General features: G+C 38.7%; 2 protein-coding genes across 4 annotated transcripts in view; both read left to right on the top strand.

Annotated features, from left to right (window-relative positions):
* The window catches only part of SDAD1 (SDA1 domain containing 1), a 27,270-nt gene extending 3,814 nt beyond the window's left edge, over window positions 1-23,456 (top strand). For 2 of the 3 annotated variants that reach the window (XM_081812946.1, XM_081812948.1), the window contains exons 4-22: window positions 2,184-2,294; window positions 3,755-3,826; window positions 3,910-4,010; window positions 5,420-5,477; window positions 6,105-6,179; window positions 7,313-7,414; window positions 7,965-8,034; window positions 8,807-8,910; window positions 10,871-10,928; window positions 12,023-12,081; window positions 13,070-13,146; window positions 13,312-13,409; window positions 13,512-13,588; window positions 14,584-14,710; window positions 16,540-16,634; window positions 16,779-16,969; window positions 17,079-17,163; window positions 18,023-18,184; window positions 22,602-23,456. In XM_081812946.1, the coding sequence (XP_081669072.1) occupies window positions 2,184-2,294; window positions 3,755-3,826; window positions 3,910-4,010; window positions 5,420-5,477; window positions 6,105-6,179; window positions 7,313-7,414; window positions 7,965-8,034; window positions 8,807-8,910; window positions 10,871-10,928; window positions 12,023-12,081; window positions 13,070-13,146; window positions 13,312-13,409; window positions 13,512-13,588; window positions 14,584-14,710; window positions 16,540-16,634; window positions 16,779-16,969; window positions 17,079-17,163; window positions 18,023-18,184; window positions 22,602-22,649 (1,770 nt within the window). In that variant the 3' untranslated portion in view covers window positions 22,650-23,456. The remainder of the gene's footprint in view (window positions 1-2,183; window positions 2,295-3,754; window positions 3,827-3,909; window positions 4,011-5,419; window positions 5,478-6,104; window positions 6,180-7,312; window positions 7,415-7,964; window positions 8,035-8,806; window positions 8,911-10,870; window positions 10,929-12,022; window positions 12,082-13,069; window positions 13,147-13,311; window positions 13,410-13,511; window positions 13,589-14,583; window positions 14,711-16,539; window positions 16,635-16,778; window positions 16,970-17,078; window positions 17,164-18,022; window positions 18,185-22,601) is intronic. The other variant, XM_081812947.1, reaches the window with a different exon arrangement.
* Window positions 1-25,692, top strand: part of PPEF2 (protein phosphatase with EF-hand domain 2) — a 213,795-nt gene that overhangs the window by 110,685 nt on the left and 77,418 nt on the right. The window lies entirely within an intron of this gene.

Genomic DNA, 25,692 nt, shown 5'->3' on the forward strand with positions numbered 1-25,692 from the left:
AAAAAAAAAGAAGAAGAAGAAGATAGCAGGAGGGGAAGAATGAAGGGGGGGAAATTGGAGGGGGAGACGAACCATGAGAGACTATGGACTCTGAAAAACAAACTGAGGGTTCTAGAGGGGAGGGGGGTGGGAGGTTGGGTTAGCCTGGTGATGGGTTTTAAAGAGGGCACGTTCTGCATGGAGCACTGGGTGTTATGCACAAACAATGAATCATGGAACACTACATCAAAAACTAATGATGTACTGTACTAACTGTGACTAACATCATTAAAAAAAATAGGAAAAAGAGTTGCATGCTCTACCGTCTAAGCCAGCCAGGTGCCCCCACCAGTATTTTTGACCTCATCTCCTTTTCTGCTACACCCCCCTCTCTCTCTGATCTTTCTGTTCTTCCAGCATGCTAACCCTGCCAGGATGCTCTTCTAAATACATGATTTCTTCTAGTCTTTCAAATCTCTCTTTTTTTTTTTTAAGATTTTTTTTTAATTTATTTGTCAGAGAGAGAGAGCACAAGCAGGGGGAGCAGCAGAGGCAGAGGGAGAAGCAGACTCCTTGCCGAGCAAGGATCCCGATGGGGGACTCGATCCCAGGACCCTGGGATCATGACCTGAGCTGAAGGCAGACGCTTAACTGACTGAGCCACCCAGGCATCCCTAGTCATTCAAATTTCTTATGCATTAAGAACCCTAATTATAATTTACAGTTTTTACAATGCTTTATTTATTCCTTTATTTTTAAATTTTAAGAGTTTGAGTAAAATTCAGTTCAAATTGGGCAGTGCCAAACCAGAATTGATAGGAACACTCCTGTAATGCTTAATTTAATAAATTTATTCATTAACTGGCCAGTTTGAGCATTTAAATATTGTCACTTTAGTGGTTGATATTCGGTCCTGGCTGAGAGCCCCTTTACCAGCTTCGTGCTCCCATTTCCCTCACCTGTGGTGAATGTTGGCTGTTATTGGCCCCCAGCTATCCTTTTTCCAGTGCCTTGTCTCCAGCTAAATGACAGCCCTAGCACGTGGGAGGTTGCCCTCTCAGCCTACAGGTGGTACCTGACTAAACCAGAGGTACAAAAGCCCAGTCTCTTCCCTCGGTGTAGGTCCAACTTCGTATTGCAGTTTGTGCTCCAGGGCTTCTGTGTGACTGAACTAGACTCCAGGCAGACTCTTAATGGCTGAGCCGCCCAGGCACGTCCGGCTTTTTATGTCCTTTGTATTCATTTCTTTTTTTAAGCATTATTTATCATTTTTTGTTCAAATTGTTATTACCTAGCCAGTGGGAGCTTTCAGTCCTCTCGGCAAAGCCTCTGATATTTTTGAAAGCATCCTTATATTCTGGCAGAAATAATTCCAAAACCTTTTTTACTGCTTTTCCTGCCCCAAGACTTGGAATCAACTATTCTCCAAGGATTACTTGTTCCATTAATGGAGGACGGTAGTAGAAGCCAAACCTTGGGCGATAAGGCTACTCATGAAAGTTGCTGTAAGCAGGAGTGCTACGAGTGCTGTTGGCTGATTCTTGGTACTAACAGTACTTCCAAGGAATACCTTGTAAGGTCACAAATTCAGATCGATGATTCCAGTTTATTCTGTTCTTGTTACCCCGCCTTTCTTATCTTTGTTCATTCATTGATCACTAGGGGTTTGTCTATCTTTTTTTTTTTTTTGAGACCTGGTCGGGGGCGGGGGGGCGGCGGGGCACAAGCAGGGAGGAGGGTCAGAGGGAGAGGGAAAAGCAGACTCCCCACTGAGCAGGGAGCTTGATTCAGTTGATTCGGGGCTCGATCCCAGGACCCTGAGATCATCACTTGAGCCGAAGGCAGATGCCTAACTGACTAAGCCACCCAGGGGCCCGGGTTTGTTATATCTTGACATTCCTTCAACTCCATGTGTAAAGTAGCCCTCCCTCAGTCACTGTGTATCACTTATATTATCCTGTTTTACTTTCTTCATGACACATATCATTGAGATACACCTGTTTATGTGCTTCCTTGCTCCTCTATCTGCTCTCCTGCCCCACTCCCAGTGGTAGGTCCATGAGGGCAGAGACTGACTGTTCTGTTCTAATGCCCAGAATAGTGCCTAATTAGTAGAAGACAGCATGCTCTTTTGGGGTGTACATTCTCCCTTTTCTCATCTTAATTTCATCATTATTATATAGTATGTTTTCTTCCTTCCTTAGACATTTTGCAAAGCTTTGATCTTGCTGAGAAATAAGAATCTCATCAACCCATCAAGTTTGCTAGAACTCTTCTTTGAACTTCTGCGTTGCCATGATAAGCTTCTGCGAAAGGTAAAGAGCAAAATTGCTTTCCCCCCCTTATATTTCATTTTTCTTGCAGTGATGTTAAACTTGTAGATTGAATTCTTGATACTTCGCGTTATTGGATACGGTTAAGAATAATTTTAATAGGAAAAAAATCAATGTTTGTGTGCATACAATATGGTGCTAATAGATAACATTTATTGAGTGCTTACTTTTTGCCAGGTACCATTTAGAGCTTCTTACATATTTATTTGTTTACTCACAAAATGAGATTGGGTTTATTATTACTATTATTTTATAAATGAAAAGGCTGAGGCACAAAGAGGGTAGAGTAAGATGCCCAGAATCATGGGCCATGTTAGTGGGGAGGCAGGAATATAAACCCAGGCAGGCAGTATGGCTCCAGAACCCATGCCTTTTTCAACTGTACTATACTGACGAGCTAAATCAGAGCATGGACTGGACACTCCTAGCTATAACAGCCCCCACCCTATCTCCCAAAACACTTTTTTTGTTACTAATATTTCCCTGTGACTTTGTATTTGCTTGTATAAGTAAGACCAGAGTTGAAGGTTTGTGAAAGAAATTGAAGAAAGAAAAATTTAAGTTTACATTTATTAACTTAAAAATTTTTTTTTCTGAGTGTTAAGAGACTGCCACCATTTGATTTTAGCAATTGTACTTCTTGGTCTAATTGTGAGATAAAAGTTGTCTATGGGAGTATATTTTGGGCACCAGTGGTAGTTAGGGGCCAAGTAAATGGAGCAATTTTCCTTTTTAAAAATAACTTTATTGTGATATAATTCACATACAATTCATCTTTTGAAAGTGTACAGTTGAGGGGTTTTTAGTATATTCACAGAGTTTGCAACCATCACTACAAACAATTTTGGAGCATTTTTATCCCCCTCAAAAAGAAACCCCATTCCCATTAACATTCACTCCCCATTTCCCCATCTCTCTCAGGCCTAGGTAACCACCAATCTACTTTTGGTCTCTATAGATTTGCCTGTGCCGGGTATTTCATATAAATGGAATCACCCAACACGCGTAGTTATTTGTGTCTGGCTTCTTTCACTTAGCATACTGCTTTCATAGTTCATCTATGTTGTTGAATGTCTCAGTACTTCATTCCTTTTTGTTGCCAAGTAATATTCCGTTGTATGGGTATACCACATTTTGTTTGTCTTTTCATCAATGGACAGTTAGGGCACTTTTTGGCTATTACGGATAATGCTGCTGTGAATATTTATGTGGAAATATGTTCTCATTTTTCTTGGAATTGTTGGGTTATATGGTAACTCCTTGTTTAACCTTTTTAGGACAACTTTCCTTTTGCATTTTAGCTGCTGCTTTTTGTTTTGTTTATGGTGTCTTATACAATGAAAAGTACGTAAAATTAAACTCTCCCATGCATTTGTACTTTTCTCCAAACTGAGCAAAGTTAGAAATGTTAGTTAATACATGTTTTTGTTTCCTTTCCTTAGACTTTATACACACATATTGTCACTGATATCAAGAATATAAATGCAAAACACAAGAACAATAAAGTGAATATAGTAAGTACCCTTTTGTTTCTCATGTTTGCATTATGTACCAGCAGTGTATTATATTAAGTCTTCTTTCTTCTCTTTTTCTTAAGGTGTTGCAGAATTTCATGTACACCATGTTAAGAGACAGCAATGCAACTGCAGCCAAGATATCTTTGGATGTGATGATTGAACTCTACAGAAGAAACATCTGGTATGTATTTGTCTCTTGAGAAGGAGACTCTCATTCATTTATAATTACTACAGAGTACATACACAAATATTTTTCTTGATCTTGAGCTCTTAAATATACCGCTGTCATAGATTAAGTTGGAAATTTTTAGAAATAGCAATCCAAATAACTAATAACATTGGCAACCATTTCTTGAGCCACCTACACCTCATATTATTTCTTTCAACCTTTAAAACAACATAATGCAGCTTATCTGGAATTATCCCCATATTATAGGTAACAAAACTAAAGTTCATAGAGTATAAGCTTAGTAGCTAGTCAAGGGCAGAGCTGAAATTCAAACCCAGATGTCAGACTCTGAAATCTGTGCTCTTCCTGCTCTGTCACTCTGAGGATTTCCAAGTCAGTTTATCCCATGTATATAAAGTATCAGGCTCTGTAAACTTTGGTTTGTTGGTACATTGTTCCCAATTCATGTCTTTTTTCGCTATAAAAGTAATATTCATTGCAACAAAAAACTAGGAGCTAGAAAGGTTGTTTAAAATTTTTTTGATAGTTCACCACGCAGAGGTGATCCACTGTTAATAGTTTATGATATTTTTCTCCTGTTTTTTCTTTAATGTGAATTTTTTTAAGATTTATTCATTTTTTGGGGCGCCTAGGTGGCTCAGTCGTTAAGTGTCTGCCTTTGGCTCAGGTCATGATCCCAGGGTCCTGGGATCGAGCCCCGCATCGAGCTCCCTCCTCCACAGGAAGCCTGCTTCTCCCTCTCCCATTCCCCCTGCTTGTGTTCCCTCTCTCGCTGTGTCTCTCTCTGTCAAATAAATGAATAAAATCTTTAAAAAAAAAGATTTATTCATTTTTTATATATAGAGAGAGAGAGAGAGCGTGTGCACACACAGCAGGGGGAGGGGCAGAGGGAGAGGGAGAGAAATCCTCAAGCAGACTCCCGCTTAGTGCGAAGCCCCACTCGGGGCTAGATCCCAGGACCCTGAGATCATGACCTGAGCTGAAATAAGAGCTGGCTACTTAGCCAACTGAGCCACCCAGATGCCGCCTTTAACATGAATTTTTAAATATGGTTGGAATTTTGCAGTACTATTAAGTTTTTATTCATTTTGTTTCTCTTGAGTATGTTCCTGTGTCATTAAAAATTCTTCAAAAAAATCCATATTAAATGGCTGCATAATTTTCTGACATAAGACTGGGCTAAAGTTTAATTAAATGTTCACTGGGGTTGACAATTTAGCAATCCATGATTTTTTTTGTTTGTTTGGCAACCCATGATTATTTATTGCAACCCACAACTTTTTAAACTGTGGAGTCTAACATGTCAGAAATATATATTGTTTATTTTGTGCCATTGTCAATGCTATAAAATGCAAGAGAATGAAAATTTACTTTGAAAACACTCATTTGTCTTACTCCAGGAATGATGCCAAAACTGTCAATGTGATCACAACTGCATGTTTCTCTAAAGTCACCAAGGTGAGTGTCTGTAGGGCTGTGTGAAGGCACTGTGGGTACCAAGGAGATGGGCATGTGAGGAAGAGGTACTGTATGGGCACGCAGTTCACGTTTAGTAGTGCTCTCTCTGTGTTTAGGCTGCTTCCCTGGTTCATCTGTGCTTTAGAGGAGGCAAACAAAGTTACGAGTTTTTTAAATGCTTTGTAGTAAATGATAGCCTTATCATTTACAAATGATAGCCTTAGTGTTTGTTTTCCCCTGTAATTCTTGACTCTTTTATTGGGCCCAAGCACAGCTGAAAGAAATTTAAGAACACGTTTGACTTTCTGTTAGAAAGTCAAAGACAAAAATGTCACTTTCTGGGGCAGAGGTGGGGATATAGAAATTCCTGGTAGTCTGCTTAAAAGATAACTATGTAGAACCTGGCTGTTTTAATCTAAAGATAATTTTTTAAAATTATATATACTTTTAGGACAAACAATGGTATAACAACATTATGTTTTAATTGAGAAAAATGGACCCAAATCCCATCAGTCTGATCTTGTTCCTTCAGATCCTAGTTCTGTGCATGAATAATGCGTAAACAAAAGTATTTATTCTTTGTTATAAGCTGGAGTGAGTAATTGACTTGTTCTCATTTGTCTTTAGATATTAGTTGCTGCTTTGACATTTTTCCTTGGGAAAGATGAAGAGGAGAAACAGGACAGCGACTCAGAATCTGAGGTTATACGTTCAACCATAGATGCTTCTGAACTTTACAGTAGTCTGTCAGATTTCTTTATTGCTCTCAGTACAGATTGTAAAATGCATGACTGCTCAAGTTAGAAAGACACTTACATGTTATCTTTATCCTTTATTGTGTTCTGCATGCTGAGATTTTATTCTATTTAGAATTTGTCACTTATGTTCACTAAGATTGGTTTTAAAGAACTAATAAAAGTTAAATTCATTTAGCCTTGTTCTTAGTTCTAAAGCTATGCCTTGAACTCATTATATAAACTTAGAGTGAAAATTGCCGCCAGTATATTTTTTGAGATGATGTCAATATCATAGAGTGTTTAGGGAAGGAGAGGAATAATATTGTGACCTCTTTTAAAAAGGCTAAATGAAGATTTATGATGTCATGAAATTTTCTTTATTAAAAAATACTTTTTAGTAAAATCAAAAAGAAATTGTAAGAAAAAATACCTTTCTCATATTAGCATTGTGGTAACAAGAATATGAGAATATGTAATAAGATCTTTTAATTCATTTTGTTATTAAATAATGTGTGAATAATATATTCTTATTATAAAAAATTACAGGTACTATAGATAAAAGTTCTTGATCCTGTCTTATTTCTACTTCCCTGTTCCATCTTCACAGATAACCATTTGCTTTCCCATGCGTTTATGTGTGGATGTGTATATGTTATGCGTATATTAGATCTTTGAAATGTATATAAATGATATGTATATTATTTTGCAACCTGCTTTCTTTGTGTTGTATATATGGATATACCAATGCATTTAGTACATACAGATCTACCTCATTCTTTTAACCTCCACATATTTCAGAATGTGAATGTATTATGGCTTAAGCATTTTCCTAGTGATAGTGTTTCCAGTTTCTTTTGTCAAATAAAAACAACATTGTATTTTATACTTTGATAAAAATTAAAAGCAAAATATAAAAACAAAAATCAGTGCTCCAGGTATGTACCTGTTTGTACACATAGGCAAATATTTTTTATTGAATTTTAAGTCATGCTCCTTTTTGATAGCGGTTGCAGAGTACAAATGCAAAGAAGACTTTGAAAGCCTTACTATTTGCTTCTATGCAGATTTTCCTTGTTTACAAAGTAGTTTCTTCTTCAGGATGAAGGACCAACAGCAAGAGACCTTCTAGTGCAATATGCCACAGGGAAGAAAAGCTCCAAACACAAGAAAAGGTTGGAAAAGGCTATGAAAGTGCTCAAGGTGAGACTTGTACCTGACAAATGAGGTAGGAATCATTAGACTATAGAATATGGGGTTTTTAGGAAACGCTTTTAAGTATTTGAAATAAAGAATTGGCATTTTTTGGGAAACTTAGAAATGTGTGATGAATTTTTAAGTACTGGTTTTTTAGATGACAAAATGTTTTCAGCTCTAGCAAAATCTGTGACTTGATTAAATTTGATTAAACTCACTTTTCACTTGTTCTGATCAAGATGGCTCATACTAGGGTATTTTTGCTAGATTTATCTTCTCAGAAGACTGTACCAGTGAAATACATTTTATATTTTATAATGGTTAGTCTGAAAACTCATTAATTTGGCCCTTCTGTGTCTTTTAATGTTTATATTTCTAAATTCTTTGAAGTCTCACAGGTGCTATTTGCTGGAACATTCCCGAGGTTTAATGTAAAAAGACAAAAACCATCTTTAGTTCTAGTTGAAAGAAAGGCTTTTGAAACAAATTTGTTGTACGTTTCTCTCCCACAATAGTGTGGTGTAATGTAAATGATTTTCCTCTCGTTTTATTTCAGAAACAAAAAAAGAAGAAAAAACCAGAGGTCTTTAACTTTTCAGCTATTCATTTGATTCATGATCCCCAAGGTATTATAATTATAACTTCCCAGGTTCCTTTTTGGCCTTACCTCTGCCTGTTACCAGAGAATGTAAGATCCCTGGCACTTAATAGACAATCAGTAATTGTTGTTACTAGTTGGTTGTAGCCTGGGGAATTATGTTCTAAAGTTGTAATTCCCAGTCCACAGCAAAATAAGAAAAATGTGGAAGAGTTCTTTACTTTATGTCATTAACAAACAGTAGTGGTAGGACATTGTGCTTGACTAAATGAAAAATTGATAATCTTTTGTCGGTGCAGATTCTGATTTAGTAGGTCTAGGGTGGGGCCCGAGATTCTATATTTCTAACAAGCTACCAGGTGGACCAGCTGCTGGTGGTCTGTGGACCATACTTTGGAAAGCAAGGTTCCAAGAACTGTTAAGTGGAGCTCCTATCAAACAGTCAGTCATAAAAATATTGGGGATCCGGGGTGCCTGGGTGGCTCAGTTGGTTAAGCATCTGCCTTCGGCTCAGGTCATGATCCCAGGGTCCTGGGATCGAGTCCCACTTTGGGCTCTCTGCTCAGCTTCTCCATCTCTCCCCTCCCCCCCCCCCCGCGCCATTCTCCCTCTCTCTCATAAATAAATAAATAAAATCTTTAAAAAAATAAATAAAAATGTTGGGGATCCTTAACCAGCAGAGATTTCAGGTACAGCTCTACCACAGTCACTGATCTAACAACTGCCTTTCTCTACACCTGTTAGATAGTGGTGTACAGACCATGGACTCACAGTGTACTTCTCTGATCTTCTCTTTTCAGATTTTGCAGAAAAACTACTAAAGCAGCTAGAGAGCTCTACAGAGAGGTTTGAGGTGAAAATGATGCTCATGAACCTCATCTCCAGATTGGTGGGAATTCACGAGGTTTGAATTACATTATGTTTCTCATTTCGGTGAATATTAGAAATAGAATTATTCTTGGTAAAAGGAAAGCCACTAAGGTAGAACAGTGGCTTAATTTTATCCCTCAAAACCCATTTAAACCCATACAATTTATAGAAGAATAAAATCTTTCACTCCCAAAACAGCAATTTTTATCACTTTGTTTTCTTATCAGTAAGTATGGATGTTAAATTATACATATATTGAGTTTGTGGACAGACTATTTTGTGTTCTGTTTTTCTACTTTGTTTTACATATACGTTTTTCTGAGTCAACATAACCTGTGTATTTTTATTGACTGTAACTACATTTTGCAGTTTGTTTATCCCTTTATAGCTTTCCTGGCTTCCAGACCACCCTGGTAGGAGATTGTCAGTGTTTGCAAACCTGAATTCTCTGGTCATTTATTTCATATTGAATTAAATTGTAGGAGCTCCTTGGTGGTATTTTATATACATATATATGTATATCTGTAAAGTGCGTACATATGGAAACTTAACACATACTAAATAGACTAACTGCCGTTGTAGAAAATGAGATTTCCAAAAAGTTAGGCCATGAAGCAATGGCGTTGAGGTTGTTCCCTATCATTTCGCTCTTGAGACTTGCTGTTCTGTACATCGTTGAATGTGTTGCTTTCTTCAAAAAGTTTATTTTTTAAAGTTTTATTTATTTACTTATTTTTATGTAATCACACCCAGCACGGGGCTTGAACTTGTGACCCTGAGATCAAGGGTTCCACACTTTTCCAACTGAGCCAGCCAGGTGCCCCCTTCAAAAAGTTTATTTAAAGAAAAAAGTAAAATAGTCTTGTTTACTGATAATCTAGCAGTGTCAACAAATATTCTGTTAAAAATGAAAGTACATGTGAATAATGAAAGCACTTGTTCCCTTTTTCTAAGAAAAACTTAACATCTTAATGAATAAAATGCTTTTTCTCCACGGGCTGTAGTCCTACAGCAGGATTACCAGATGAATTTATGTTACATTTGCACAGAAATTTCATGTCAGGCCCAAATTTGAGCTTGATAGGAAAGCAGAAGTGATGTGTAATTTAAGCGTGGTTTGATAGAAATGATACTAGAGTTTCACAACTGACTACAGTTGAGCATCCATCTTTGTACTGAACCTAAATCTTCCGTATTACTTGTCTGGTCCTGGTCCTGGTTTTGCTTTGTGGCTAAATAGAAAAAATTAATTTATTCTGACATGGTGAACTTTGAGAAAGACCAATCCATTTCCAAAGCTTCTCTCCTTGTGTAGTTAAAGATTACAGCTGCTTTGGTGAACATTTTGTAATATATAGTAATGTCAAGTCACTATGCTGGACACCTGAAACTAATATAATACTGTATGTCAACTACAATTTAAAAAAAAAATACAGTTGCTTTAATAACTAGACCCTGTCACCTTTATTTAGGTAGACTCTAGAGTGCTCAGAGTAATATCGAGCTAATACAGAGCTTCCTCCAGTGTGATTGGACTGGTATCCAGTAATAAAATGAGAACTGTGGGGGTTTTGGTGATTAAATTATACCAGATGTTATTCAGGTTTGAGTTACTATTTTATCCCTTGCTTTGGAGCCTTAATATCATTGCTATTCCTTCCTATAATCCTGTTTATCTTTGAAGACTTAAAAAAGTTCTGCAGCCACACCGATTTTACAAGTAGAAGAATGTTACATTTTGGTTGCCTTTTTTTCCCCCTGGTTTATTCTGCATGTACATTCTTCTTCCTTGACATAATGAGGATGGCAGCAGTATAGCCTCCCTTTCCTTGGGTAATATAGCACACTGAATCATGAATGCTTGTTGAGAAAAAACAAAAGTAAAAGATGATCCCTAGTTAGGTGAGCTTGTGATAAAATTGTGTTAGGGAGAAATAAAACTCTATAGCTTCAGTTACATAAATATTAAAGTCTGTGCATTCTTCTTTCCACAGCTTTTTCTCTTTAACTTCTATCCATTTGTGCAAAGGTTTCTGCAGCCCCACCAAAGAGGTAAGCTTCCCACATGCCATGTTCCTTCGGTGACCTTGGGTTAGAATAACCACCCATGCCTTTTGTTCTGGAATTATTAAAGGCAAGTGTTAGGAGTAAAGTGTGTTCTGTTTCAGAAAAGGGGAGAGAAACCCTTATGTTCTCTTTCCCCCAGTCTGCCATGGGTTAAATGTTCTGCTTATCAACTTTAAGAAATAGTTATTTTTGGAAGAAAAAAGACTGGATTCTCAAAGCAAGTCTTTTTGTAATACTGTAAACAGGTAGAAAGTTCTAAAAATGAAGTCTGACCTATTGTAACTGTAATAGATATCAGAATTTTATCTTACTGTTATCATTGTCTTCATGTGTATTCTTAGTTAAAAACAACATAAGAGCAGGAAAGAAGAGATGGTTGCTTTTGCCTTTGAACTTGAACCAAGATAGGAAGGAAGCCAGCATTTGTTGAACATCTAACATGAGCCAAGCGCTGTGCTGCTAAATGCTTTACTACATCATCTCATCAGATCTTCACTTCAGTCCTGGGAGGTGTAGAAATAAAAAGACCAGGGTCACTCGGCAAATAAATGGCAAATTAGGATTCACCTCACTTCTTTCTTCTGCCAGAGGTCTTGTTCCTAGTATACACTGCCCCTTTGAAGGGAGAGCATGTGTATATGTTTGTTTGTAGTTACTCACTTACTTAGTGATTTCTAGGCTGGACACTGAGTTAGTCACTAAGAATTCCACAGAGAACATAAAGAATGTCCTCACCTTCATAGAGCTTACATTCTGGAGGGAGATCCAGAGAGTGCTGTGTATACAGTGTCCAGGTGAAGATAAGTATTTTGACGAAAAAGGAAGAATAAAGAACAAAGAGGGCTGGGGCAGGTTCCAGTTTAGGTTATGTCAGGAAAGACATTTGGAAAAGGCGTCAGCTGAGCAGGGACCTGAGGGAAGTGAGGGAGTGAGCCAGGCAGGGATCTGGGGGTTGGGTGTTCCAGCTGGAATAAGCAGCGGTAGCATGTAAGGTGAGAACGTGCTTGCCATGTTTGCTATAGTCCTGAGAGACAGAACAGTAAGCTGACTATGATCTTTCTGATCTCTTACATTTTTAGAAGTAACAAAGATCCTTCTGTTTGCTGCCCAAGCATCTCATCACTTAGTACCCCCAGAGGTGAGAACTCTTAAACCTTACCTCTGTCTGCATAGCAGTGCCACTATTAAATATATCATGGTAGCTTTCCCCACAGGGATGACTGCCCCCTTCCCCCCTTTTCTTCAAAATGAGAAGAAGAGACACCAACTCTTTTTTTTTTATTTTTATTTTTTTAAAGATTTTATTTATTTGACAGAGAGCACAAGTAGGCAGAGTGGTAGACAGAGGGAGAAGGAGAAGCAGGCTCCCTGCTGAGCAGGGAGCCCAATGTGGGGCTTGATCCCAGGACCCTGGGATCATGACCTGAGCCGAAGGCAGACGCTTAACGACTGAGCCACCCAGGCGCCCCGAGACACTAACTCTTAAGGAGATAGACACACACGTTTATAGAAACTGGAGGAAAAAAAAAAAAAAATTTACCGTAGAAAAGTAAAGTTTGTTTTAGATAAGTTGTTGAGAATTCTGACTTTAATTGCTAAATCTTTTGTCAGAGAAGACAAGAATATCAGTAAATTAAAAAAATAATCAGTAAATTTTTATAGTGATTATTTTTCAACGCTAATTCCTTTATTTGATTAAAATAGCATTGGAGGGGCACCTGGATGGCTCAGTTGGTTAAACGTCCAACTCTTGATCTCAGCTCAGGTCTTGATCTCAGGGTCATGAGTTCAAGCCCTGTGTTGGGCTCCATGCTGGGTATAGAGCCTACTTAAAAATAAATAAAATAGAATAAAATCATTGGATGGTCCTGAGTCAAAGCAATTTTTTAAATCCATATTGAAAAATAATACTAAAAGAGAGCAAAATTTAATCTAAGGATAGCCAGGAAGACCGAAACCCAAAGTATTTTTATCTGTCTTGCTCAGTCTTGATTCCTTCCAACTCCCATGTTGAAGATGCAAGGCTGTTTTACTGTGAATAGTCTATTGTCCCTTCATCCTCGCATGTTCGAGTAGGTAGAGGCATTTTATCGGCACTCATCTCTTTTCTTTTATTCCCAATTCAGATCATTCAATCAGTGCTCATGACTGTGGCCAACAATTTTGTCACCGACAAGAACTCTGGGGAGGTCATGACAGTAGGGTATGTAGAACATACCTGGAGGCAGTGGATATGTTTTTAGAGGACTATTGACCCTGGAAGTCCCCAATTTATATACCTTTTGATTTAGTCTTTTTAGGAAACCTCCCTGGATTGAACCATCTGAGATTGCTGTTTGGGCTTTTTAAATTCATTTTCCTTTTCTAGAATCAATGCTATAAAAGAGATAACAGCTCGATGTCCTCTAGCTATGACTGAAGAACTTCTCCAAGACCTGGCTCAGTATAAAACACACAGAGATAAGAGTAAGATGCATGTTATTCTCTGTAGATCAAAGAATATCAAGTGACTCTTTTCTCAATAGACTCTTTGCTTTGGAGTTCCTAATTAAAGATATTATTTTACAGATGTGATGATGTCTGCTAGAACTTTGATTCAGCTCTTCCGAACACTGAATCCTAAGATGTTGCAGAAGAAATTCCGGGTAGGTGAAACATGCATATGTTGATCCAAAGGTTACAGTCTCAGAAGGTGAGAATAACTTCCTACAGTATGAGTTTTGGTGTTTATGAAGCTTCCACTATGAGTATTGGCAATTTTATTCTCAGAATACAGTTGAATTGAATACCATTGCCTTAACTATTTTGTAGTTGGCACATGCTCTTTGATGCTGACTGAGTCTTATAGACCTGTCAGGCTGTTTCATCCTGAAAGCTTTTGACATCGTTAACAGATTGGAATTCCAGAGATCAGTCAGTAACTGATGCCAGTATCGAACGGGCTGTTCCCCAGCCAGATAGCACCTCTTTGGAATTGGGAAGGAAGAGAAATGTGTGTATGTAACAGAAAGAGGTGATGATCGCAAGACTTGAGAATTGGAACAGTTCTCTATTAACTACCAGTTTCCTGATCCAGATCAGAGGAGAGCAAAAAAATAGGCAGAATTCTGGCTGAGGGATTTACTTTGACCCAAGGCATAAGTGGATTGTTTTTGTCCTTTGATTACTTCTATTGTTCATGATTCTCTCTTCTACATTCATAATCTTAGAGAATCCTTTTTTTTTTTTTTTTTGAGGCTTAAACTCACATATGAGGCTTGAACTCACAACCCTAAGATCAATACTGAGCTGAGATCAAGAGTGGGATGCTTAACTGACTGAGCTACCCAGGTGCCTCAAGACCTCATCCTTTTCATGAATAATGCAGTCTAAGAACCTTACTAAAAACAGTGTTGGGGGTTGGGGGAGGCGCCTGGGTGGCTCAGTTGGTTAAGCGTCCAACTCTTTATTTTGGCTCAGGTCGTGATCTCAGGGTCATGAGCTCGAGCCCTGTGTGGGGCTCCATGCTCAGCAGGGAGTCTGTTTGAGATTCTCTCCCTCTGCCTCTCCCCCCACTTGCACGAGCACACACGCGCTCTCACTCTCTCTCTCAAATAAGTAAATCTTTAAAACAAAAACGAAACAGTGTTCTTTCCTTTAGGGTAAGCCTACAGAGGCCTCCATAGAAGCAAGAGTGCAAGAATATGGAGAATTAGATGCTAAAGATTACATTCCAGGAGCAGAAGTTCTAGAAGTTGAAAAAGAAGAGGATGCTGAAAACGGTGAAGGTTCATTTTCATTTCACCATTTTTCAAGATAAAATCACTCCTATACTGTATTGACCTTGAAATCTTTATGCTGATTGAACATTCATTGGACAGGTATTTATTGAGCAAGGACTATGTGCCGAGCATTGTTACAGACATTGAGGATCAAAATGGGCATGGTTCCTGCTCTTAGGGAACTTGCAGTGTAGTGTAGATGTCATGTCCTCAGGACAGCTGCCCCTTATCAAGGGCATGCTGGCCACTTGGGAAAAAATAATAGTTTTTTGTTCATTGTCGAGAAAAAATGATGAGGATTAGTCCTGAGCAATCTTCCAGGATACTCCTTGTTGAAGGAGAACACTTGTTGAACATTATTGAAGAATGCTTGAGAAAACTCCATTCTGATTTCCATGGTTAGCCTTTATTACCTTGATTGCTAGAGTCCTGTCTCTTCATATTAATTAATTCATCATATCAGCAAAACTTTTTAAAGCATTACCTGTGAGCTAGCCACTGTCAATGTAAAGATGAATGGTATGGTGCCTGTCCTTGAAGATCTTTTATAAATAGCTCAGCAATAAAGTGTTACCAAGATCTATGATTGAAATGGGGCCTAAGGGCAGGAGAGAAGTCAGGTCTACCTCAGAGGTTCAAAAAAGGCCTCAAAGGGAGGCACCTGGGTGTCTTAGTGAGTTAAGCATCTGACTCTTGGTTTTAGCTCAGGTCATGATCTCAGGCTCCCCAGTCAGTGGGGAGTCTCCTTGTTTCCCTCTCTGTCCCTCCACCTGCTCGAGTGCTCGCACTCTCTCTCTCAAATAAATAAATCAATCTTTAAAAAAAAAAGACCTCAGAGAGATGTTGACCCATGAGCTGTATCTTGAATAATAAGCGAGGAATGGTAGAAGTGGAAATTTTCCAGGCAAACTATGAGCAAAGCCCTGAAGGATTTAAGAAACTATTACAATGTAGGATGCAGGGTGGAACATAGCAAGATACCAGACTAGAGATAGAGTTGAGGCCTCAGTAGGAGTGGTTGTGTTTATGCCATACCAAAAAAGCTGAAACGCTTTCTTATGGGGAACTGAAAAATTGGAAGTATCTGTGATTTCGAAAGCTTATTGTGGTGACTCCGTTAAGAGCTAATGCCTCTTCATTGAGGTATCTGCAAGGTTCTTTCACATCCAGAATCTTCGACTTCAGTTCTCTGAATGACTGTTTCTAACTAGTTTCTAAAAACATGTATAAATATGCTTACACAAGTTGTCAGACCCTCGCTGTGTGGCCAAGATAATGTCCAGGTGCTGTTTTGATGGACATGGATTGGTGGAAAGAACATGGGCTCTAGAATCAGACTTTTTTTTTTGATTTCACCATAGGCCACATTTTCTAGCAATGTGGCTTGGGATAGGTATCTTAACTTACAGGGTCTCTTCCTCTTCTGTTGAGTCGTGAGAGTTAAAGAAAGTGATTATAAGGTTTAGCTCATGGTAGATACATGGTCGTGTGTATTTCCCATTGATGTGGTTTATTTAACAATAAATATTGCTCAAGTATTAGTCCGTAGAGCTCTATTGACTTTCACCTTACTTTTTTTTTCTTTTAAAGATTTTATTTATTTATTCATGAGAGACAAAGAGAGAGAGAGAGAGAGAAGCAGGCTCCCAAGGAGCAGGGAGCCCGATGCGGGACTCGATCCCAGGACCCTGGGATCATGACCTGAGCCAAAGGCAGACGCTTAACCATCTGAGCCACCCAGGCGCCCAACTTTTACCTTACTTTTGCTTGATTTATTTCAACTTACTGTGAGTACACAAAGTGACAGCACTAACAGTGTCTTGTTTTTCACACAGATGGGTGGGAAAGTACCAGTCTCAGTGAGGAGGCAGATGCCGATGGTGAGTGGGTTGATGTGCACCACTCTTCTGATGAAGAACAGCAAGAAATAGTAAGTCCTGAAATTTCCTTGTATAGGTGCATCACTCTGATGTTTATTAAGACCTAATTCATGCTGGGCCTTGGGGGGGGGACTAATAGTGGTAGCTTTCACTTGAGCTAGTAGCTCTTTAAACCTCTGTTGTGTACTTCCAAGTCCAAGAAGCTCAACAGCATGCCCATGGAGGAGCGGAAAGCCAAAGCTGCAGCCATTAGCACGAGCCGAGTTTTAACTCAGGAAGACTTCCAGAAAATCCGCATGGCCCAAATGAGGAAAGAACTCGAAGCTGCCCCAGGGAAAGCCCAAAAGAGGAAATATATTGAAATCGATAGTGATGAGGAGCCCAGGTAAAACAACACATATACCGGGGCTTCTTCAGTCAGCTCACGTGGTGATGAAAATATTAGGGAAGGGACCTCCACCCTGGTTTCATATTATATTTGTTCTTTACCCCAGGGGTGAGTTACTTTCTCTTCGGGACATTGAACGCCTTCATAAGAAGCCAAAGTCTGACAAGGAGACAAGACTAGCAACGGCAATGGTAAGTGAAGCATATCATTCCCTGGTTCTTCAAACAGAAAGCAAATAAGATGAAAAATGAAATAAAATGAATAGCCACAGAATGGCAGTCTTTTATTTTGATGTTTTAAATAAAGGTATAATTACCATAGAATAAAATGCACAGATATTAGGTGTTCTGTTAGATGAGTTTTAACAACTAGATAGCCATGTAACCAACATCCAAAACAAGATGGGGAACACACAAAGGCACTAGCACCTGTTCTCGTATCTGGGAGGCTCAGTGCATTTATCCGAGCTCTTAGGAAAGCAGGGAAATGTTTACACTCATTAAAGAATAACCTCTGGCAGGTGCTGTGGGCTGCATGTGATTGCACATCTCCAGCATTCCCAACTGCCTACCTTTTCAGCTTTATTTTCTACACCTTTATTTGTTTTAGGCATCATCCCATACTGGTTCCACAATACCCTGTGCATTCCATTTGTACTGAAACCTGTTTAGATAAGTTTAAAAATCCATGTTCTTTCTTCTCTACCTTCTCATATTCTATCTGTACTTCCTGAAATGCTCTACCCTTCCCCTCCTTTCTCCCACCATGAGTGCCTTCATCCTGCCAAAAACAGCTCTTCCATCTCCCTTTCTAGGAAGCTCCTCTGATCTGACTGGCTGAATTACACTCTTTTCCTCCACTGAGCTTCCCTTGCTCCATTACAATATATCATGGTCATTTCTCCCCTGGAGTGAGTTCCTGGGGAGCAAGGACTGAGTTCCATCCATCTTTTTGTCCTTGACATCCAGTAGAGGATGGAATAGAGCCTGGCATAGAGGAGACACATATGTGGATTAGATAACTCTTGAAGTGTTTTTGTGTGTGTGCTAGGCTGGAAAGACAGACCGAAAAGAATTTGTGAGGAAGAAAACCAAAATGAACCCATTTTCCAGTTCCACAAATAAAGAGAAGAAAAAACAGAAGAACTTTATGATGATGCGATATAGCCATAATGTCCGGGCAAAAAACAAGCGTTCCTTCCGAGAAAAGCAGGTGAGTTCAATGAAGCTTGATTGGTTCGAATACTGTTGTCATTTTAAGACTTCTTTACTCTTGAGACAGTTGTGCCTTTAGGACCTTGTGTTATGAGTGTCTTAGGATTAATGGGGAGTATTGGAGAGCATGGAGAGGTAGAAAGTGGTCAGGACATGTAAATCCTACACCTGACTTGGTTGAGATTCACCTGTGTGACCAAAGGGGAGTCCATTTTCTTCCTCTATAACGAAAGGAGTGTAAGCTAGATGGTCTGTAAGGTCATCCCTATACGAACATTGCTCGACATTGCCATCTGTGAAATACAATATTTTGATCCTTCCTTATGTGCCCTTTTGCAAAGCTTTTATGTTTACAGGTTTTGAGGATTTCATTTTATCTGTTTATAGCCTTTGCTGTGTAGTCTGGTGCTGCTCAGTAGGCTTGCTTATTTTAGTGATTTATTATAATAAAACAAATTCATGTTTTCATATCTTTCTCTACGGGGAATGTACCAGAGTATTTCTAAATGTATTCTGAAGGATCACCAGGAAATCAAGTCAAGAGTAAACCAGTGTTCCTAAATTGCTAGCCAAGATAAGTCTGCCAGGCCGGAATGTTAATGGCCAGATTTCTAGGGCAGTGTTCTGTCTATGGGGGCACCAAGGCAGCATTAACTCAATTAAGTGCCATTTAAAACCTACCTGGGGCGCCTTGGTGGCTCAGTCGGTTAAGTATCTGCCTTTGGCCCAGGTCATGATCCTGGGGTCCTAGTATCGAGCCCCGTTTCGGGCTCCCTGCTCAGTAGAGAGTCTGCTTGTCCCTCTCCCTCTTATGCTCCCCCTGCTTGTGCTCGCTCGCTTGCTCTCTCTCTCTCAAATACATAAATATTTAAAAAATAAAAAAATAAAACCTACCTATCTGCTTATTTCATTTTTCTGGTTCTAAACTATGTCCAACAACATTATGTAAATAATAAAGTGACAGCATTTTGAATAGAGGTTGTTAAAATTGAGGTGAAAAGAAAGGTGCCATTTCGGATTTTAAATATCTGAATTTTGGGATGCCAGATGGCTTTCAGTTAGGCATCTGACTCTGGATCTCAGGGTCGTGAGATCGAGCTCCATGCGCTCAGCAGGGAGTCTACTTGGGATTCTCTCTCTTCCCTCTGCCCCTTCCTCCTGCTCTCACTCTCCCTAAGTAAATAAATGTTAATAAATAAATATCTGAATTTTGCCAATTCAACTTAAATTCACAGTTGAATTGATTCATCTATTAGCTTATCCTTCAGCAGAGCTTTATAAGATTGTACGGTTAAAGAATAGTAACCACTGAGTTGCACCATGGTTTGTTCCTTCCTTCATTATGAAGTTTTTGTGACCTTGCTACATTTTGTGACCTTGGATGTTCCCCCACTCCCTACTTCCTCTGTTGTTTTAGCGAGATTTTTTTGGCGTGATTTGGAAGCCTTGCTTTGTTCCTGGCCAGCACCTCTTGAGTCATGAGATGAAAGAATTTTTTATTTAAAAGTTAAGAGTTGAGTTCATTGGACATTGGACTTGTTGGTTCAAGAATGTCTTTTCCTTGTTTTCCAGTTTCCTTGCCATTTGGAACCTGAAATTAATCAGAATTTCTATTTATGTGTCCTTGCCTTATATTTTCTTCAAGATCTCTCCATTATAAAACTTGACTCTAGATTCCTAATTTTCTCTTAATTCTCTTCTTCACCCTAGACCAGCACTCCCCAATAGAAATTCAATACAAACCACATAAATAATTTTAAAATAAAAAAGTAAAAGAAAGAGGTGAAATTCATTTTAGTAATATATCTTATTTAACCTAATATATCCAAAATAGTATCATTTCAATATGTAATCAATATAAAAGTTATTAGAGATACCATACCTTCTTTTTTTTTTTTTTTTTTTTAAGATTTTATTTATTTGACAGAGAGAGCACAAGTAGGCAGAGTGGCAGACAGAGGGAGAGGGAGAAGCAGGCTCTCCGCTGAGCAGGGAGCCGGACGTGGGGCTCGATCCCAGGACCCCAGGATCATGACCTGAGCCGAAGGCAGCCGCTTAACCGACTGAGCCACCCAGGCGCCCCGATACCGTACCTTCTTGTTTTAGAACTAATTGAAATCCAGTGTGTGTTTTACACTTGTGGCACATCTCAGTTTGGACTAGCCATTTTTCAAACATCCAAAAGCCACATGTAACTAGTAGCTACTGGATTGGGCAGTGCAACTTCAGAGCATCCCCCAAACTGACCTGTGACCCTAAAATAGAAAAACCCATTTCAGTCTACCTTTTGTGTGTTTCTTTTGCTACTCACACATTATACTTCACTTCTGACATTTACGGTCACCCAGTGTGTGGAGGTTTTGTCCCTACACAAGCAATTTTCTGTAATACTGGCTGGGTGTCTACAATTCAATTCTGACATTGTTTTCTTGGAGATAGTGTCAGATCTCACAGGTTAAGGGCTCAGTCCCATGAGACTGCACCTGCCACCTTCCGCAGCCCTCCTCCCCCAAAACACACACACACACACACACACACACACGCACTTCAGAAACCAGTCGCAAGCCCAGGTGATAACCTATGTTTCTGACCAGTGACCCTCTCCCTGGGTTTGATTAATTCGTTACAGCTGCTTATGGGACTCAGCGCAATGGTTACTTAAGGTTACCCGTTTATTAAAGGATGTGATAAAGGATATAGATGAACAGCCAGATGAAAAGATACATAGGGCAAGGTCTGGGAGGGTCCTGAATGCAGAAGCTTCTGTCCCTGTGGACAGAAGTGGGATTCATCACCCTCCCGGTGCGGATGTGTTCGCTAACCTGCAAGCTCTCAGAACCTCACACTAAGGAGGTTTTTTGAAGGCTTCATCACATAGGCATGATCAATTATTAATTCAATTTCCAGCCTCTTTCCCCTCTCTGGAAAAGTGTGTGGGTTGGGGGTGAGGGCTGCCAAAAATTCCAAGGTCTTTCTTGGATCAGCCCCTCTCCAGGAGCCCACTTACTTGCCTCATTAGTACAAAAGATGCTCCTAGTGCTCTTATCACTTAGGAATTTACAAGGGTTTTGGGACCCCTGTGTCAGGGACCGGGTCAAAGACAAATATTAAAAGGAGATGTCCTTATCACTTAGGAAATTACCAGTTTTAGGAGCTCTGTGCCAGGAACCAGGGCTAGAGACCAGTATATATTTTCTATTATCTCACACACCCGAAGCACCCTCTGGAAAAGGAGCATCACATTTTATACCCCTTCTACCTCTCAGTGGTATTTTATTGTCCTGAATAAAAGGGTCTTACATAGCTTAAAAGTGTACATGAGGTCTTACTGTACATTTTTAGAGTATACTCATAGGATATATAAGAAGGTGGGGCACCTGGGTGGCTCAGTCGGTTAAGCATCTGCCTTCGGCTCAGGTCATGATCCCAGGGCCCTGGGATAGAGCCCAGCAGGGGGGCCTGCTTCTCCCTCTGCTTCTGCCTGCCATTCCCCCTGCTTGTGCACTCTCTCTCTCTGTTAAATAAACAAGTAAATATTAACTTTTAAAAAAAGAATATGTAAAAAGGTGAGACTAGAAAAGGAAGGTGAAGCTTATGGCAGAGAGAGGAGGATCTTGAAGTCAGGCCTTTAGAAAGGTATAAAGGAAGAGGAAGGAGAATATACAGGTTCCTTATGTTCAAACGGTAGCAGTTGAAGGGAGAAGGGAACTGAGATATGTGTGAGACTAGTGAGTAGTCTGTGCTTTATTACAAAGTTTAATGAGCAGAATGAAACTTATGTAACCTTGGATTATAACATCATTATCTAACATATAGTTCTTACCCTGTGCCTTGATTATTCTAGAGCTTTCCGTTTTATTTTAACTAACTTAATCAGTATACAACAATATGAGCAGTACTGTGATTTTATATTTTACAGATGAGAAAATAAGGCACAGATGAGTCTGAGAAATACATCCTCAGCCATACAAATTAGGTTAAAATGAACTTGTTAATTTTTCTACCTTAAGTGTCTATCCTTAGCTATTCTGCCCATCTACAAAGACATACCAAGACCCAGATATGAATAAAGGCAAGGAGTCAATAATTTAAAAATCATAAAATCCAAGAAATTTGAACATTTAGATAGAGTCAGGCAATCCCACCCCCAAAAATTCTTTAACAAAGCAAACAAATAAAAACACATATCTATATTGTTAAAATTCAAAAGCTAGGGATCTTAAAAAATTACTAGGAATCAAAGAATGGTGCTTGGGAATTCATGGAAAGTATCCATCACACACCGAAGACACACAATTATCTCAGGATGATTTGTTGATTTAGTGATTCCAGTCTGGTACACTGCCATATAACCAAATTAGTATAACGGGGTACCCAAGAGTTGCCATGTTTAAATATTTTTTCTTATGTTCCAGCTGGCACTACGAGATGCACTTTTGAAAAAGAGAAAAAGAATGAAGTAATCTCCAAGCAAATTTTCCATTCCAAGAAGAATGCTAAATTTGTATCATTATTTTGAAAATTAGTTAATCAGAAATGTTTATTTACATTAAAAAGTCCTGAAGCGCTATATTGTGAAAAACATAGTAAACTTGGTAGCAATTTAGTGTTTTTGTTTTGGAGATGGGTAATGGTGGGAATGTTTGAAATGTAACCAGTAGTGGTGTTGTAAAATCATTTTTATTTAGCATTCATGCAAAAAAAAAAAAATGTTGGGTGCCTACTAATTATCACTGTAGATAATAAAAATGAATGAGCCATAACCCCTCACAGAAGGCATTCACAGCCTATTTGGGAAATAGGAGGGGGCAGATGTGTGTTGTATGTGTATTTATAGTGCAGTGTAAATAGTTCTCTAATAGAGATAGGTCTGTGCTTCTCTGGGGTCATAGAAACCTCTGCAGGGCATGGGAGTTAAACATTTTCTCTTAAAACAGGACAATGTTACAAGAGTAAGAGATTCTTACTTGTATATAGGCTTACCTGCTGAAAACAGGTCCCTGCTGTACAGATTTTCCGTAGCCAATTAGGTCTTTTAGTCCATCCAAAAAATGTATTTTTTTGAATGCCAGGTACAGGCTTTTTGGTTAAGACCTCGCTTTTTAAATTGCCTTAAATATAAATAGTAATCTTGGAGTGTCTTTAGTTCGTCGTTTGGGCCGCCATAGAGGAAAAAGAGATCAGATTGGTTTCCTCGGCCTGCCTTCATGCTGTGGTATTTTCAGGCCACTGTTTGCTTTGTCTCAATAAAAGGTTCCTAATGTCACATAGGTACTGTTGTGTGTGTTGAGTGCTGTGTTGGTCTCCCTTCCCTAGGCACGTTTGAGTAGATTTCAGGGGACACAGAGCCATGGCCATCCTCTGTTTGCAAGTCATTGCATTTGGAAATAGTTTGGTGCCTTTGCCTCAGATTTCCTAGATCATACTGTGATAGATAAGAAAAGTGTTCTATGTTACTTTAGAGTAAAAGGCAATTTTCTGCCCACCCAGAATTAGGAAGTAGCTTCTAAAACTTCTCTTGTTCACTTTCTGTGTTCACTTTTGGTTTTATTTGAAACTTTGGGGCCTTGGAGATTAGTTGTGAAGATCTTGAAGTTTACTGATTAGGTTGCACTGGCCTGGTGAGAGGAGCTCTGAGTCAACTTCAGCAACTTCAGTGTTTAATAGGAAGAGTGTCTGATGCAAATTTGATATTTCATACCTGAAACTTCTCTCTTTCTCTCTCTCTTTGGGGGGAGGGGTTTGTATTTTTGAACTGGGTGTCTCGAGAGAGAGGTAAATAAAATTCAAAATGGCATAGCAGCTAGGGTTCACAGCTTTGCTGCATGACTTGTGATGGTACCTGGAAGTCTTATCCTTCCTTCCCCTGGACCTTCGTACCCCACTTAGAGGCCAGGAGGCCCAAGTCCATTCTGTGTTCAGACTTCTACTGTGGCTTCACCCTGTTCTTATCTGAGGTTTATATGCAAGATAGAAAAATATCTAGTTTAAAAAGGTGAAAGTCTTAACTCTTATTTTTTTAATCGCATAGTATCCTAATTCTACCCAATTCCTTTTATTACTTTATAAATCTTCTCTTGAGAATATATTCTGTAAACCCGAAGATCAGATTCTCACAAGGTTGGATGCTGTCAGCAAAGGCAGAGTGATCTTTCAGGGTCCCTCTTACCTTGAAGAGGTCATCAGAGTCTGAGCTTCAACTTTTCAGTCTCTGTTTTTTGTCAGTCCTAAGTATGGATCCATTTCAGGGATGAACTCCCATTTCCAAGCTCATAATATATATAAAGTTATATATAAATCTAGAATGCTGATACATTTTGTATGCGATTTCAGCAAGTTCCACAAAAGGCAGAGTCTGTTCTCTACTATATCACTAGTGCTAGTTCAGTGCATTTATTCCCTGTCAGTTCTCTCTGTGTAAATATAATACCACCTACCTCCTTGATTGTTTTGAAAATTTTGAGAATGTTATAAGCACTTAGTAAGTATTTGCCACAAAGTAAGCATTCAGTAAATTTCTCATCAAAGTTTAGATATCTGTTTTTATTTTATTTTTTGTTTTGTGAAATGAAACAACAAGAGTTGCTACAAATATTTGTTTTATCCCTCCTCCATTTTGGGGGGAATTAATTTGAAATATAAAAATGTATATTGAATGCTCAGTATGTGGGTTGCAAACACCGTGTTTGTGCCATATGGAAACCTTCAATCCAATGAAAGAAATAGGCTTACAAAATGACTATGTAATAGAAGGCTGCTTATGGAGCTATCAGAAAAGGCACAGCATAGGGCTGAGAGCATCCTAAAAGTTCAGCTGTCAAGAGGGTGAAGTGGCTATTTGCTAACAAACTAATGCTTATGATGAACAGGAAAGCAGTAGGAAATATTCCTGAATCAAAAAAGTTATGGTTTAAAAGGTAGTATAATTTCATAAAAGTTATTTTGTTTTCATTACCTCATATTCTAATTCTTTGGAAATTTATAATCTAAAGTGTCACATGGCAACTCAGAATTAATCAGAATATTTAATTAGAATATTCTGTTCTTCAAACAATTTTAGATAAACACATTTTAAACTGTGTTACCAAGAATAATACAGTTCTACCAAGTCACATCCTTTCATTGTATAAAAATTAAAAGTAAAAATTAACTATTGTTTTTTTAAACATATGAGATTTTAAAAAGATCTTGAAAATGAATAGAAAAGTAAGGCACTGACATGGAGCTTTTTCTCTTTTATAAGGAAGTAAACTTTTCTAGTACAGTCTGGTCAGTACTTATTTAAAAATGCAGATGAGAACAGAGCACAGCTAATTCTGTACTATTTAAACACCATGTTTGTATAGGGCACTTCTTAAATGGTAACTATATCCTTAAAATTCTGCTTTTATTGTTTTGTCAATCCAATCTCAGTGTGGAAATGGTTAAGTTGCGGTTTGTCCACATGATGGAATATTTTGAAGGCATAAAAATGTTTACAATAGGAAATGCTTATTATAAGTGAAA

The sequence above is a fragment of the Leptonychotes weddellii genome, chromosome 2 (assembly GCF_054177405.1).
Source record: "Leptonychotes weddellii isolate Sample4059 chromosome 2, ASM5417740v2, whole genome shotgun sequence".
Classification (NCBI taxonomy): Eukaryota; Metazoa; Chordata; class Mammalia; order Carnivora; family Phocidae; genus Leptonychotes; species Leptonychotes weddellii.